Raw genomic sequence first — 17806 nt, forward strand, 5'->3', positions numbered from 1 at the left:
AGAGAGTTTTGTTTGGTGCAGAGACTGTGATTCTGTCCAGGGCAAATTTGTGAAACTGGGCCATAAAACCAGCTCAGTATCCTGCTAATGAAGCCCACATTGGACAGTTCATTAAGATTTACATCATGTCCTTTGATGGATGTGTATGTCTGACCTTCATACCAGAGACCAGAGTTCACATCCCATCACAGAGGCCATGTAACTTACATAATTTTCTATATACATAACTGTGTATCCAGACAGTTTGTTAAAGTCACTCAGTATCTTTAAAAGGAGAAAATGGACAGGTCTAATTTTAATATATTAAAAGATCATCTGCATATAGTGTTGGAGCTGAAAGCAGCACCAAAAGGCTCAATGTCTAAAGCCAATAAAATAAATAATAAAGGGCAGTCCGTCATTATTATTTACAGGGTTAAACCTAATATAATCAACCTCCAATGATGTTTGTTATTTCAACTCTCAGAGTAGATGAACCTATCTGAAAGATATCTGAAACACAGTGTTGTTTAAATGTAGTAATTTGGGCAAAGACTGGACAGGTTAACCCACAACTTCATGATGTCATCATAGTGACTTTTAATATCATCACACAAACAAATTTCAGAGGATCGGAAACCAATGAACACCGGAATCAGAATTAAAAACACAATCGCAACCTCTACACAAGTGAAACAATGAGATTATTGTGTGTCAAACCAGTTTTACCAGTTTTTGGTCATTTTTACACTCTCAAAAAATTCTTCTCTGTGAAGCCATATTTATACATTAATATGTTTAAAAGCATTATTCCTCACCTCAGCAAACTTTGTAGGATCGAAGACAAACATATTCTCAGTTTGACTGAACCATTAACAGATTGTACTGCAGCCTATTGATTTTCTGTAGGGTCACAGGTTTGGGGAAAAAAATGCAAAATTCCTAAAAGAGTGATACTGAATTAGACCTATGGACATGACATCTGCTGCAGTGATCATCTGTATGTAACTATGTTTAACTGTACGATCCCTGTTAGATAAATAAAAAGACTCAGACCTGGGAAGAGGCTTGGAGAGCTGGATACTGGTCCAGAAAGGTGTGGCTGGTGGAGCTGATCAGCAGGTAGTCTGGATGGTTGTTGAATGATGGTCTGTGACCACAGTCTGGAGGCTGTTGATCTCTGAGCTCCACACAGCACAACCAGTCATTCTTATAGGAGGCTGACTGACCACACCTTCCCTTCAACCACATGATTCTCATCCACTTTGGAGCAGGTGGAGCTGGAGGCACAGAGGTTACCTTATATGGAGAAAAGACAGAAAGACGACTGCTTTATCTGAACAGACCAAAACCACAAAGGAAACAAGTTTCAAGTTTCAGGAAATATGGTCACAGTGTCCCCCTCTGTTCCTGAGTTTTGGTGTTGAATAATGGACCAGAAAGGTGTTTTTGCTGAACATGATGTCACAGTGAAGATGACCTTTGAACTTTGACAGTATCAGGCCCATGGTTTTAATGTTGTGGCTGATCTGTGTCCTTGATTTAGTTTTACAGTTTACAGTTTAACCCTTTCAGACCCGACCCACAGGTAATAGGATGAGGCTCACCAACACAGGGTGTACTGGCCCTCGGCAGGTTAACCAAAGCTTGGACGTGCTAGCACTAAAAGTCTACAAATGGTTCAGAATGCTGCAGCTAGAATGCTAACCAAATCGAGAAGGTTTGACCACATTGCTCTGGTTTTAGCCTCCCTTCATTGGCTCCCTGTTCATGTTAGATCAGACTTTAAAGTTCTCTTAATGACTTAGAAAATTCTAAATGGGTTAGCCCCCTCATACCTGTCTGATCTTCTTAACCCTTATATTCCCTCCCATGTTCTGTGTTCACAGAGTGCAGGGCTGCTGTCTGTCCCCAGAATTAAAAAGAAGTCAGCAGGCTGCAGGGCCTTCTCCTATCGGCCCCCTTCCTCTGGAACAACCTCCCTATTGATATTAGACATGCTGAGTCAGTTCAGGCTTTTAAATCCAAACTAAAAACTCATCTTTATGCCTTAACTTTCAACTAGCATATTCTGATTCCTATTTCAGGATACCATTTTTCCTTCGGCAGGTTGGGTCAGTCTCAATGCATCAGTTAAGCTTAGTAGTTATTAAATTATTTATTTAATAACTATATTTATTTATTGTGTTTCTTCTCTCAAACACATTAGTGCCCAGGCTGTGCTTCTCTCTCTCTGCTACTGTCTCTTACTGCAGGGTTCTGCCTCCAGAGCTGTAGAGTCTCCTGCTGCTCCCATGATCCAGCTCAACCCATGATATTACAACATTTAAAACATTTATTAGTGTTACACACAGGTTGCACCAAATACTAATAAGGAGGTGGGCGGGAGTGTGTATTGAGGCTTCCTATTGACTATCCAGTTCAAAATAAAAAAGTGTTCTCCTCCTGAAGTTAGCATGCTAAACAGCTAGCCCCGGCTCGTCTTGTCTTGTCACTTTCCAATACTGAGTCATTGTTGCGTAAAGAAGTAGCTCTGCTTAGAGGATGTATTCTAACCTTTTGGAGATTAGAAAATGTGTGTGTATAAATATATGTAGGTGTTTCATTTATCTGTAATTTGTGAAAAAGACCTTTGGTCTTGTGATCTGTTGTCTGTTGAGAGAATAAACTACACCAAGAGAAATATTTCCATAAAGATATTTGAGCCCAGACCAGGTATAAAATATATTTAGATGAAATTTGTCTCTCTTTAGACCTTACAGGCTGAGGCGCCAAATTACATTACTGAATTACTCCAAACATTGTCCTTTTCGACTTAAGAATCTGTCATTGTGAATCAACATTATTGTCCAAAAAAGAGAGAGAGAGAAGGAGCAGCTCACACTGTAGATAAGGCCAGAAAAAGGAGATGTTGAGGTTTGGAGACATGATAACCTGCAGCCCAACTTCTGTTTCTGTGGTTCACTGTAAGAAACAGACGTGATGCTGCAGTTATGGTGTTGAGTGTAAAAAACCACAGCAGAAAACACAAAATCCATCAATAAAATAGCAAGAACAATCACTGAACGAACAAAAGCTTTGACTGAAACAACAAAAACCTGCAGCCTAATTTGACCATGGCCAGACCATGTCCTGCAGGACTCCTAGTTCTCCTGGTCTCTGAAGATAGTTCTTTATGACTCTGGCTGTGTGTGGACTCGTCTCTGTACCACCTGCATTATATTGTTATATGTTTTTTAAAAATTTCTTCCTCTCCTTTAAAGTTTTGTTGCTCCTGTTAACACAAGTTTCACCTTTATAATATCTTAGTTCCATCAAGAAAAAGGCTGTGGTGCCTGTTGCACTGCTCCTTGGCCCTGAAACACCATCACTGAAGGTAACCACTCCATCCCCTATCCCCCTGGTCCTCAGCAAGATCAGTGGTGGAAGAACTACTAAGATTCTTTTCTCAAATAAACATACAAATACAGCAGTGTAAAATGAGACAACCATTCCCCTCTGGAGGCCGAATAGGAGGGCAACACTGGGTCCCGTCTGGAGACAGAGCAGGAGTCATCTGAGCCATCGACAGGAGAGGAGGGACAGGAGTCGGCTGAGGCTTCAACTGATGGGAGAAATGGAGCTGGTGTCAGCTGGACCCACAAGAGGAGCTGGAGTTAGTTGGACCACCAGTGGGAGAGCTGGATCTGGGGTTGACCAGACCAATGAAAGGGGAAAGAGAACTGGAATCAGTCGGACTGCTGACTGGGAACCAGGAGTAGACTCTGTGTCAGCCAACTGAGACACAACCTCAAACACTGATTAGATATCAGCTGGAAACCCTGACACAAGAACAGACGAGACATCAGCCTGGACAGTAAACTCAGGAATAGACAGGACTTTGACTGGGACCCCAGATACTGAAACAGGTGAGACATCGGCCAGGCCAGCTGTCACAGGAACTGACACAGGGAGAGGCAAGGTGTCAACCAAGACCCCAACACTGGAAACTGGTGACACGTCACTAAACTTATTGTGAATCATATTTAGACCAAATTTGTCTCTTTAGATGACATGACCTCAACATTGTCTTTTTCCACTTAAGAATCTGTCATTGTGAATCAACATTATTGTAAAAAAAAAAAAAAAGAGAGAGAGAGAGAAGGAACAGCTCACACTGTAGATAAGGCCAGAAAAAGGAGATATTGAGCTTTGGAGACATGATAACCTGCAGCCTAACTTCTGCTTCTGTGGTTCATTGTAAGAAACAGAAGTGATGCTGCAGTTATGGTGTTAAAGCTGAAAACCATCACTGAAAACACAGAATCTAGCAAAGTTTGATACTAAACTGAAGCTGAGTAAAGAAATGATCACAATCAGTGAATAACAATGAAAAAAAAATCAGTGTGAACAGCATCCAAAATAAATGAGAGAATCTAAACAACAAACTTAAAATATGAGTTAATATTTATACATTTAATTTAATTCAGACAATTAAATTAGTGATTTGTCAGAGAGGTTACCTTACCTTAAACATTCATCACTTTGACACATACAACCCACCTAAACATTGTTGTAGACCAAGCACACCCCCATGGCAACAATACTCCCCAATGTCAGGGTCCTCCCCTAACCTGAACCCCAGGACAATGCTCCCACCCACCACATAAACTGCTCAGAAATGTCTCCCAGAACATGACAAAGAGCCAGAGGTGTTGACCTGGCCTCTAAACTCCCCAGATCCCAGATCAGCCTGTAACCTGACAGCTAAAAACAACCTGGAATACAAAGACCATTTTTAGAAACTGGTGGTTATTCTAAGAATGTCCACTAGATGGAGCCAAGTCCTTCAGAGCTGGTTTACTGAGTCTGTTAACTCTCATCCTCGTCCTTCTACAGCTGTCCACCAGGTGGAGCCAGAGTTCTCCACAGTGATTATTCTGGGTCTAATTTCTCTGACTTCGCTGAGGTTTTAACTGAAAATCATCTGTGTCCACACACACATGAACAAAATGAAAGACTGATAACTGAAACAGGTCAATGTGCAATAAGTGTCCACATTGCATCATGTGACAGTGTCGTCCACAGTGTTCCTGGACAGACACTGTTGTTAAACTGAGACTGACACTGAGTACAGGGCTGTGGTGGACAACTTTGTCACTTGGTGTGAGCAGAACCATCTGCAGCTCAACGTGGCAAAGACCAAGGAACTGGTGGTGGACATGAGGAGAACTAGGGCTCCAGTGTCCCCTGTTTCCATCGGTGGGGTCAGTGTGGATATGGTTGAGGATTACAGGTACTTAGGGGTGTACTTGGATAATAAACTGGACTGGACCAAACTTTCTGAGGTTGCTGAGGTCCTTCAACATCTACCAGACTATGCTGCGGATATTTTTTGAGTCAGTGGTGGCCAGTGCCATCCTTTATGCTGTTGTGTGCTGGGGCAGCAGACTGAAAGTGAAAGACGCAAACAAACTGAATAAGCTAATCCACAAAGCCACGCTGTGGGAGGGGATCTGGACTCTCTGACAGCAGTGTCAGAGAGGAGAATGTTGTCTAAGATTAGGCCTATATTGGACAACTCTTCCCACCCTCTCGATGACGTGCTGGTTAGCAGAAGAAGCACATTCAGTCAAAGACTCATCCCCCCACAATGCACCACTGAGCGGCACAGGAAATCGTTCCTGCCGGTGGCTATCAACCTGTTTAACTCCTCCCTCTAAGATGCAGTCCATCTTAGGGAGCTGTTCTCTTGTTATATGTGCAATACACAAAATATCCTCCCACTCTGTATATATTTTTTATCTGAACAATTTAATGTTAACAATTTAAATGTCTGTAAATATTAACAATGTACATAGTGTCCATTTTGAAGTGGTAGATTTCTTCATTTTCTTCTTGATTTTCTATTTTTGTATTTCTACTTTTTATCTTTTATTTTATATTATTATTATTATTATTATTATTATTATTATTATTATTATTATTATTATTACTATTTTTTGTGGATTGGGTTTCATTACTATTTTATTTTATTTGTGTCTTTGTTATGTTACTTTCCCCTTTATGTATCTGTACTATGAAATGGGGCACTGCAATCCAACAATTGGATAAAGGATTCTGATTCTGATTCTGATTAAATTGTCCAATATACAGACTCTCTGTAACAGAGACCTCATGATTTTCTCTGCTGAAACAACATTAGAGTCCAGAGGTTCTGTGGATGTTAGAAAACATTAGCTTCCAGTGATAACATATCTGGCCCCTGGTTTTTATTTAAGGTTTCATTAAAAACATATGTTAATTATATGTAGGATTTGTCTGTGAAGGTTCTCAGTCATCCAGGTCATGATAGTCTTAAATGCTAAGGGTCAGAGGTCAGAGATAATAACTTCCTCAAGTTTAACAGAAAAGTATCTTGATAAAAAATCACAGGAAGAGTCAAACAGAAACAATGAAAACTCTCAGAATGAAGCTGGAGATGATTTTTAATAACATGACATTTGACTTCTTTTACAATCACAGACAAGAGCAAAGAGGTGAAGCACATAGAGATGATGATGATGATGATTTGTGATTGACTGTAATCATAACTCATTTATTGATGTTTTATTCAGTTATTAATCCAGTGTATTGATTTTCAGATGAGTCTGAGCTTCCTCTGGTTCCACATTTACAACCTGACGACCACACAAACTCTAACTTTCCCAGCTGAGTTAAAAAGTTAGAGTCTGCTCATGCCCCCCAAAAAAATCCATTTGATTTTTGTGTTAAAGTGATTATCTTGTATACATGTGTTATTTATCCAATGAGGACAGGTTATTTTAAGGTTTGTTAACTTTGCAACAATTCTAGTTTAGTAATTTGATGTTTTGTAAAGTCAGAGCTGATCCTTATTTACCGTCTTTTTTAAACTCCTGAGGGTGAAACATGTAAACAATCTAACATCATCACCACACTGAGTAATAAGTTCTTCCTTTGGCTGAACTGTCTGAACACACAGCACATCATTCCTCATGTTGTTGTGTTGCAGCTGCAAAGATTTAACTGGACGATTCTCAAAACAACTCACAACATATGGATCCAAGATAATCACTTGTTGCAGTTTAAATTGATTTTATAAAGGATATTTGCATGAGATCGTTGTGCATAATATTGATCATGTTCATACAAAACATGTTGTTTTGAAAAGATGAATTTTTGTAAGCAAAATTTGGATTTTGTTAAACAAGTTGTGTTCACAACATCTGGATCTTTGTACAAGAAATGTAACGTGTGCTCACAAGGTTAAAAGGAAGTCTCAGATTTTCAGCTCAGAGGTTCAGTTGCTTCCATCTTCATTTGCAGGTTGGCAGGAGATAATATTTGGACTGTTTAGTGCTGTTGTCAGATGCTCAATCACTTGATGGGTGGTTGGTTTTTGAGTTTGTATCAATTTGGTTCAGAATTCTTCCTCTGATGGGGATTTTGCACTTTGATAGTCTTGTCAAGTTTGGACTCCATCGTGTCCAGTCTGGACTCCATCTTATTCAGTTTGTTGTCAATGGTGCTGATGTCAGGCACAGACTGGAATTTATCAGCCACTGGAGTCTTGCTGATTTTGAATATTTTTTCACATTTGTCTCCATAGAAACCATCTGGGCAGTTACACAGCCATTCATTGGAGTCCAGCAGCCTCTCACACTTTCCTTTGTTCTTACAGGGATTAGGAGCACAGAGGGTTAAGGTTCTGGAGTAATAGATGTGGAGCTCGCCATCTTGTTTTTTTGGAGTGCTGCCTGTAAAACAAGGAGAAATCTGCAGGGCGACTGGGACTTTGGCAATTGTCTTTGTTTCTCCTTTAAAGCTGGCATGCATCACTTTAACTAACTCTCTCACAAAAACACCAGAAACCTTTCGACTGCACCGTGGTATCTCCTGCTGTGTGATATCATCACAAGATGTCTCGCCTACCACCTTGCCCATTTGTTTTGTTTGTGGTTGCTTGTAACAAGAACTCAACTCTTTTATTACTTCCTCTTTTTTTTCTATGTTAGCTTTCTGAGTGTAGCCCACAGCCACAGTGATTTTACCAACAGGGATATTCTCCATATTATAAAAGGTGTGACTTTTTGTGGGGCCTGTTTGGTGCACCAGCACCACCCAGTTATACCAGTTGTACTTCTTGTCCAGAGCCTTTTTCACCTGATCGGCGATGGCTTGTTTGTTGTCAGGATTCAGTACTTTGGCGATATCCTCCACATCATCCTTCATATATTTATTATAATTGTCCAGGCAGAACTTCACAGCTGATATCTGAGCCTTGGAGACGGTCTTGAACATCTGGGTTTGTTCAGCTTCTTTGCCTGATGGGTTAAAACCAACCAGATTCCAGTAGAGCTGGTTGAGTACCATCCCCCTCCACAGCAAGCTGCTAAAATATATGTTATATTTACCGATCTCACTGATGCTACATTTAAACTTCTTCCTTAGCAGGTCGTTGAGGTTTCCACTCAGAGACGTGCTGCTGACTGTCAGGTAATGGTAGAGGTTGGCTACACTGGCCTCAACTGCTGTGTTCTCATAGTAGTTGGTGAATATCTCTGCCAGTCGGAGTTTGTCTTCAGCAGTTTTTACCAACCCACTGTTTTCACGGAACTCTGTTAACTTCTTCCAGGCGTTGAGGATGCGGACCTCATCTTGAGAATAGACGCTGGCGTAGCTGAACCATTCTACATCTGTTGCCAGGTTGGAGATCTGGATGGAAAGAAGGTCCAGTTTCCTGTTCACCTCAGCAAACCCTTCACTCAACGGGTCACGCTGAGGAATAAAAACCAAGACCAAGACAATGATTGAAGAGACCAGAGTTCCGATGCCAGGCGCCAAGCTGGCAAAGCCAGAGATCCCCTTCAACACACCTGCTATATTTTCAGTTCCAATGTAATCCACCACATCTTTCATTACACTTAGAGACTGTGTTACAACATTTAGGCCTTTTTCTGTTTTGTCTTTGGTGTCTTCAGGCAAGATTCTCTTGAACCTGTCGAGGGCTGAGAGGTCGGTGGAGGTGGAGTCATGTGACTGAGCAGAGGAGGTCGTCCAGTAAAGAAGAAGGATCAGTGAAGCCAACAGCATGGAGTTAGACCACCGTGGAGATGCCATGACTGCAACACAGATAACATAACATGGGATATTTTCCTTAATGCTGTACATTGAAGAGTAACTCACCCTCCCTTCACAACCTGCTGTTTTCTAGAAGTTTTCCTTATTCAAACGGAGAGTTTTGTTTGGTGCACAGACTGTGATTCTGTCCAGGGCAAATTTGTGAAACTGGGCCATAAAACCAGCTCAGTATCCTGCTAATGAAGCCCACATTGGACAGTTCATTAAGTTCATCATGTCCTTTGATGGATGTGTATGTCTGACCTTCATACCAGAGACCAGAGTTCACATCCCATCACAGACCTGCAGGAACATTTGTCCCTTTATCAACTGAACCATGGCCATTCAAGTGTTTTTATTGTCTGAGCCTTCCCATACCTCACCTATAATTTAGAGAGAGAGATGGGGAGAGGGAGGGGAGGGAGAAACTAACCTGAACATCATCAATAATCTTTGGTAATATTTGGTTAGAAAAGATTTTTGAACTTTATCAAAACAACATTTTCAGAACAAAGTTTAATTGATGTGTTGTAGAAACAACTGTGGAAAATATTTTTGTGAGAAAAACATTAACATTTAAATATGGAACATTTTCACATCATTGGATGAACACTGTGAAGTAATGACACAGTTCATGACTGTGGACAGAGCCTGGACAGGTTAATAACATCACAGCCTCATTATACTGACTTCACTGGTGTGTTACATCTTTTCTCTGTAAACTGACTGTATGAAGCAGGTGATGACAAATGTTTCTCTAACTATAACCAACATTAATATTCTATTGATTTAAAATGATCAAACAAAGATCAGGTTTTAGTTTCTGTCTTATGCAAACAAACCTTAAAGGATCAGAGACCAGTGAAATGCAGCATTTTTATATCAAGTTCTCATTCAACAGTATTTAATATTTTCCCAGATCTCAGAACAAAAGAGTCATGAACAGAGGGGCAACAGTGGTAAAAGAAGAACAACCTGTGGTCAGTCATGTTTGTCAGTCAAAGACTCAGTCATGGAAAACCAGAATCAAAAAACCTGAAGTTTCCACTACACAAGTGAAACAATGCAGTCATTCTGTGTCAAACCAGACAGAATCCAGGAAAGTGATTTCAGCACTGTCTCAGGTTTTTATCAGAGTTTGAATCTTTAATGTTCAGGTCCCAAAAATTAGGCCTGTAAAATATGTTTGGATTCTCATATGTTTAAAATTATTATTCACAGCCTTAACAACCTTTGTAGGATGTAAGACAAACATATTCTCAGTTTGACTGAACCATTAACAGATTGTACTGCAGCCTATTGATTTTCTATAGAGCAGGTTTGAAAAAACAGTGATACTGAAGGTATCATAAACCTGGACCTCTGTACATTATCTGTATGTAACTACGTTTGACTGTACGATCCCTGTTAGATAAATAAAAAGACTCAGACCTGAGAAGAGGCTTGGAGAGCTGGATACTGGTCCAGAAAGGTGTGGCTGGTGGAGCTGATCAGCAGGTAGTCTGGATGGTTGTTGAATGATGGTCTGTGACCACAGTCTGAAGGCTGTTGATCTCTGAGCTCCACACAGCACAACCAGTCATTCTTATCGGAGGCTGACTGACCACACCTTCCCTTCAACCACATGATTCTCATCCACTTTGGAGCAGGTGGAGCTGGAGGCACAGAGGTTTACCTTATATGGAGAAAGGACAGAAAGACGACTGCTTAGATGACTTATCTGAACAGACCAAAACCACAAAGAGACTCTGTTCAAAGGTCTGAACCACCTCGTCTTTACCTGTTAGAAAACACCACGTGCAGAAGATGGCAGATGTGAATTGTAGCCATGAGACGGTGGTTTACCTCCCTTCTTCTCTCTCTTATACACTGAGTATACACACTAATGTCGACAGAGTCTGAACCTGCACTTAGTTCAACAGGACAAAGAGAATCAGAATCAGGGTCTGGTGGGTGATACGCCTCCATAAACCAGTCAAGTTTCAGGAAATATGGTCACAGTCTCCCCTTCTGTTCCTGAGGTATGGTGTTGAATAATGGACAGAAATGTTATGATGTCACACTGAAGCTAACCTTTGACCTTTTGGATAGAAAATATCATCACTTCATAACTTTAACCTCTTAGGCTTCTGGCAGAAATTAGTCATAATCAGTACATTAGTTATGACCTTCCACCTTTGACCAAAATCTAATCCGTTCATCTCTGAGACCAAGTGAACGTTTGTGTCAAATTATAGGAAATTCTCTCAAGATGTTACGGAGATATTTTGTCCATGAGAACAGGACAGACAGACCTCCTGAAAACATGATATCTCTGTCTGTTACTGGTGCAAAGGTGATCAGTAATCAGTAATCTGTATAACTGTAGGTGTCAGGCTCCTAACACAGCACAGTGTCTCTGTTTGTGATGATCTCCATCAACAGGCCCAGGACAACCCACCCTTCATGTCAGGGTCATCACCGGTGACCAGAGTTGGGTCTTTGGCTGCGACCCAGAGACCAGACAGCAGCCTTCACAGAGTTAGAGCTGCAGACCAAAGACAAAGGTCCAGTACACCTGCAGCTGGTGCACTGCTGTGGCTCGTATCAGAGGGTTGGAACTAACTAAGTATATGGTGGTTTAAGTTGGAGGACTCGTCAACTTCATCACGACTGGGAAACTCAGATTTGTCTAAAAGCTTGAACACTTAATGAGACAGAAGAGGCCGAAAAACCAAACAAACATGGACGCCTCTGGTCAGCCAAAGTCTGCTGGTCATGTGATTAAACACTAATGTCATGGATATGGTGTCACATGTTGATCCTGACCAACTCTGTCACCATACAACGTCTGTCTCCACCGTCCATCACACAGGACAGAAGAAGTTCTTCCCGTTGAATCAAACAGACGAACACAGATTGAGTCCTGATGGAACAGACCTGTGGATCCACAGTCACATTCACTCTGATAAAGAACATCCAGTAATGAAAGGACACTAGAAACTCTGACAGGTGGAACAGTATTTGAATAGACAGCAGGTTCTGTTTGCTTAAACACACAGAGAGATGCTGATGGTGCAGCTGAGCAGCTCAGCTCAGCTCCATCATTTGCATCCACTCAAACATCAGGAGACCACCACTACTACTACAGTACTACTACTACTACTGCTACTACTACTACTACTGCTACTACTACTACTACTGCTGCTGCTGCTGCTGCTATTATTCCTGCAACTACTTTGTTTACTGCAAGTACTACTACATTCAGTGAAATATTAGGAGATGAAAACAACAACTACTACTGTTACTGCTGCTGCTACTTGTAGATTCAATCTGCTGTTGCTCTGTCGTTATCTGAGCTGCAGTTTAAACTTGTTGTCTGGGTCAAAGTCACATGAACTTTGCTGCGTCCTCAGAGCCTGTGGTTTGCATCCAGTCAAACATCAGGAGACAACGACAACTGCTACTACCCAACTTTACCATTATTAATAAGCTATTACCATGCTTACTGCTTCATGTGCCACTGCTGCTAACAGCTGATGCAGTGGATACTGTCAAAACAGAGAAAGTGCTGAAACTGCTCACAAACAGCCAGAAAACAAACAGAACACACTTCAGCCTCTGTCACAACCAGTCACTAAGTTCTACTGTTTTGGAAAGAAGAAATTCATACAGCTCTGGTTTAACAAACCAATCAATAAAATCATATGTTAAAATTATAATTATACAATTATAAAATAATATAAATTATATATTCCAATAATTTTAAACTAATGTGTTCACATATTTTAATACCCACCCCCTCCAGGGCTCCTCTATCCTCCATATTTGCATACAGACAGAGCTGCTTCAGTAATAACAGACAAGAAGAAGATGCAGATATTCTATAGGTGCTGTATTCTCTCTCTCACACATAAGGTCAATTACAACACCCTAAAGAGAACTGTTACAGGGGAATAGAGGAAAACCACTGATCATCATATTAAGAAATAATTATGAAATATAATGATTCAAAAACAAAGTCTGACAGGTGATCAGTAAAGACAAAACCACAAAATCCAAATATCTGAGTGTGTGAAAATGAAATCTCACCTTTGTGTCATTTCTTCAGTTTTCTCTTTAATCTTCCACATCTACGCTGCGTCTGCTGTAACCGAACAATGATCCCTGTTTCCAAAACACGACCTGACCAAGCACAGCCCTGACGTCGTCACAGGAAAATGACTTTTCTGGGCTTTAGACAAGTTAAAAAAAAAAAAAAAGATTAAAACTCCATGGCTCAAAAATACACAACCCCAAGACTAATAACTGATTGTGTTTACAGATGGAGGTGTCCTGTCAACAGTTTGAAAGAATAGTAAAAAGATGAGTCACTGAGATTAATTTATATCCATAAAGTGCATTTACCAATGAATCAAGACTCCCAACTCACACAAAAATAAATTCAGGCTGAAAAATCCTTCAGATTCCTTCAATACAAATCAAAAAGCTCAAAAGAGGAAGAGAGAGAAAAGAGACAGGGTCTGTAGGAGGAATAATACTCAGGAGAATGATATCATACTGGAACAAATAATCAGGGAATCATTTTAAGATTTTCTAATCATTTCTTCTCCTCCACTCCAATACAGATTACCTGTTTGTTATTTCTTTTTTAATATGTCAATTTTTCTTCATATATTGTAAAAGAGCAGTGAGTCTCTATCCACAGATATTTTGAGACATCCTTCTACAGCTGTCCACCAGGTGGAGCCAGAGTTCTCCACAGTGATTATTCTGTGTCTAATTTCTCTGACTTCACTGAGGTTTTAACTGAAAATCATCTGTGTCCACACACACCATGAACATAATGAAAGACCAATAAATAACTGAAACAGGTCAATGTGCAATAAGTGTCCACATTGAATCATGTGACAGTGTCGTCCACAGTGTTCCTGGACAGACACTGATGTTAAACCTGTCCATTCAAATATACAGACTCTCTATAACAGAGACCTCATGATTCTCTCTGATGAATTCAAAACAACATGAAAGTCCAGAGGTTCTGTGGATGAGGACAGAAAGAAAATCAACCTCCATCTTCTTCTTCAGGAGGAACATGAGAAGGAAACATCAGGTCTATAACTGTGAATGAGATCACTGCAGGATTCTCCTCTGTCACACTTTAACAAGATTTTATTTCTGCAAATAAAGATCAGATGAAGGACTCCACACAGTCCAAAACTATCTCTGCCATGACACTGGGAGAATCATTATGAGCTATACAGTGATTCAGTTAATTTATCTGATCCATTAAAACCACCATCTGAATGTTCCTCTTTTATTTCCAAATGAATGAGAATATGAGTGAGTCAACAACACTGAGCTGAAAACTGACAGGATGACTCATTATAAAACTTCAGAGTCAGAGTTTTTCTTCTTTCATGTGTTTGAATCAAACTTCACTTTATCTTCAGAGTCAACCAGAAACAATGAAAACTCTCAGAATGAAGCTGGAGATGAATTTTTAATAACATGACATCTGCTTCTTTTACAATCACAGACAAGAGCAAAGAGGTGAAGCACATAGAGATGATGATGATGATGATGATGATGATGATGATTTGTGATTGACTGTAATTATAACTGATTTACTGATGTTTTATTCAGTTATTAATCCGCTTATTGATTTTCAGATGAGTCTGAGCTTTCTCTGGTTCCACATTTACAACCTGACGACCACACAAACTCTAACTTTCCTAGTTGAGTTAAAAAGTCCGCTCATCCCCAGAAAAAAAATCCATTTGAATTTTGTGCAAAAAGTGATCATCTTGTATACATCTGTTATTTATCCAATGGGAACAAGATGAATGAACAAACTCTGATCAGATCAAACTGTCCTGGATGTGTGATTGATAACTGATGTATTGAGTATTTCTTTGATTATCAATTTACTTTAGTTGTTTTCAGATGATTGTAAACCTTCTGTGACTTCACATCTGTCTTGTTGATTCTCTCCTCAGTTGATCACTGACGGGGACATCGCTCATTAAGCTTGTTGAGAATCTCCTGCAGTTTGGACTCCATCTTGTCCAGTTTGACATCAAGGGTGCTGATGTCAGGCACAGGATGTTGTAAATCGGTCTCTGAGTCGTTCCTGATGTCGAATTCCTTTTCACATCTGTCTCCATAGAAACCATCTGGGCACTCACACAGCCAATCATTGGAGTCCAGCAGCCTCTCACACTTTCCTCCATTGTCACATCCCTGACTGCAGACACTCAAGCTCTGGGAGAAGTACATTGAAATCTTATGTCTAAGTTCACCCCATGTACTGGAACCCCTCTGACATTTAGCTGTATGAAATGGTTCTGGGAACTGAGCAAAGTCGTCCCCAATAGGTGACATGTGTCACTTTGACAAAGTCTGTGATTCGTAGACGTAATCTTTGCCCAGACACATCAAAGAAACGGACACATTGTTTTTCTAGCTCTGACACTTGATCACATTGTTTACGTACAAAACAGTCATTGCCAAGCTCCTTCAGATGATCTTCTAATAACTTGTCTGCTTTCAGGGTGGGGCTGACAGCCACAGTGACTTTAGCTGAATGGAACTCCTTCATATTATACAAGATGAAATTTGACTTCTGGTCTGTGTTGTACACCAGCACCACCCAGTTATACCAGTTGTACTTCTTGTCCAGAAATGTTTTCACCTGATCAGCGATGGCGGTTTTGTTATCAGGACTCATTGCTTTGCTGATCTCCTCCACATCCTTCTCCAAGTACTGTGTATAGTTTTTCAGACAGAACTTCACAGCTGATATTTGAGCTTCAGAGACGGTCTTGAACATCTCAGTTTGTACAGCTTGTTTTCTTGATGAGCTAAAACCAATCAGATCCCAGTAGAGCTGATTGAGTACCATCCCCTCCACAGCAAGCTGCTGAAATATATGTTATATTTACCATCTCACCAATGTTACATTTAAACTTCTTCTTCAGCAGGTTGTTGAGGTTTCCACTCAGAGACGTGCTGCTGACTGTCAGGTAATGGTAGAGGTTGGCCACACTGGCCTCAACTGCTGTGTTCTCATAGTAGTTGGTGAATATCTCTGCCAGTCGGAGTTTGTCTTCAGCAGTGTTTACCAACCCACTGTTCTCACGGAACTCGTCAAACTTCTTCCAGGCGTTGAGGATGCGGACCTCGTCTTGAGAATAGACGCTGGCGTAGTTGAACCATTCTACATCTGTTGCTAGGTTGGAGATCTGGAGGGAGAGAGAGTCCAGTTTCCTGTTCACCTCAGCAAACCCTTCTCTCAGCTCCTTCAGAGGGTTTTCTTGAGGGACAAAGGCCAAAACCACATTGACAATGGATGATACCAGACCTCCGATGACGGGTGCCGTGCTGGCGATATTGGAGATCCCCTTCAACACACTTGACAACGTTTCAATGTTTTTCTTTCCAATCCTGTCGTTGATGAAATTCAGAACATCTTTTGCAGTCTGCATAGATGCTGCTACCTCCTCTCTGGTACGGAAAGGCAGGGCTCTTCTTACCCTGTGTGGTGGAGACAGGTCGGTGGAGGTGGAGTCATGTGACCGAGCAGAGGAGGTCGTCCAGTAAAGAAGAAGGATCAGTGAAGCCAACAGCATGGAGGTAGACCACCGTGGAGACGCCATGACTGCAACACAGATAACATAACATGGGATATTCATTAAGATTTACATCATGTCCTTTAATGGATGTGTAAAATGTTGTCACTAAATGAAATCCAGGCTTTTGTAAAATTGTTCCATATCAATATTCTTGTCTGGTGAAATGGTTACATTAAAGTTACCTCCTCTGAGAAAAGTTTGTTTAAGGCCATGTAACTTACATAATTTACTATATACATAACTGTGTACCCAGACAGTTTGTTAAAGTTACTCAGTCTTTAAAAGGAGGAAATGACAGGTCTTATTTAGATGAATATATTAAAATCATCTGCATATAGTCAGACTTTGAACTCTTGCTTCCTGATCTCACTTCTGTGTTTGAGCTGAAAGCAGCAGCAAAACACTCAATGGCCAGAGAAAAAAAGGAACAAAGAATGGTCAGTCCCTCATTATTACTTCCAGGGTTACATATCTATGGCTTATTCAACATGTGACCAAGGATTGCCACATCATTTTAACTACATCTCTCCCTAACCTGAGTTAAGAGTTACATCTGCTGCAGTGATAAACCTGACCTATGTACATTATCTGTATGTAACTATGTATAACTGTACAATCCCTGTTAGATAAATAAAAAAACTCAGACCTGAGAAGAGGCTTGGAGAGCTGGATACTGGTCCAGAAAGGTGTGGCTGGTGGAGCTGATCGACAGGTAGTCTGGATGGTTGTTGAATGATGGTCTGTGACCACAGTCTGGAGGCTGTTGATCTCTGAGCTCCACACAGCACAACCAATCATTCTTATCGGAGGCTGACTGACCACACCTTCCCTTCAACCACATGATTCTCATCCACTTTGGAGTAGGTGGAGCTGGAGGCACAGAGGTTTACCTATATAGAGACAGACACACACAAGTCATTAATGATTCAATGATAATTACTATTTTCTTCATTTCAGTGTTCTGCAGAAGAGAATGTAAACACCAGGTTTTGAGGACACTGATCTGAAAAACAGTCAAACAGAGTTTGAACAGAGACAGAAAAATGCTGACCTGCAGGTTTTTCTCTGTTTAAAAAGCCAAAGTCCTGTTGGTG

At 40.6% G+C, this 17806-nt stretch overlaps 1 protein-coding gene and 1 pseudogene across 1 annotated transcript; both read right to left on the bottom strand.

The window, feature by feature from the left end:
* Window positions 1–6508: 6508 nt before the first annotated feature.
* Window positions 6509–9099, bottom strand: LOC127140848 (SE-cephalotoxin-like). The gene has a single exon (XM_051068668.1). The coding sequence runs from the start codon at window positions 9097–9099 to the stop codon at window positions 7390–7392; it is 1710 nt and encodes a 569-aa protein (XP_050924625.1). The 3' UTR covers window positions 6509–7389.
* Window positions 9100–14563: 5464 nt separating this feature from the next.
* LOC108873932 (cephalotoxin-like protein) lies at window positions 14564–17527 on the bottom strand (annotated as a pseudogene).
* Window positions 17528–17806: the final 279 nt, after the last annotated feature.

The sequence above is a fragment of the Lates calcarifer genome, unplaced genomic scaffold (genome assembly GCF_001640805.2).
Source record: "Lates calcarifer isolate ASB-BC8 unplaced genomic scaffold, TLL_Latcal_v3 _unitig_5220_quiver_2574, whole genome shotgun sequence".
NCBI lineage: Eukaryota > Metazoa > Chordata > Actinopteri > Centropomidae > Lates > Lates calcarifer.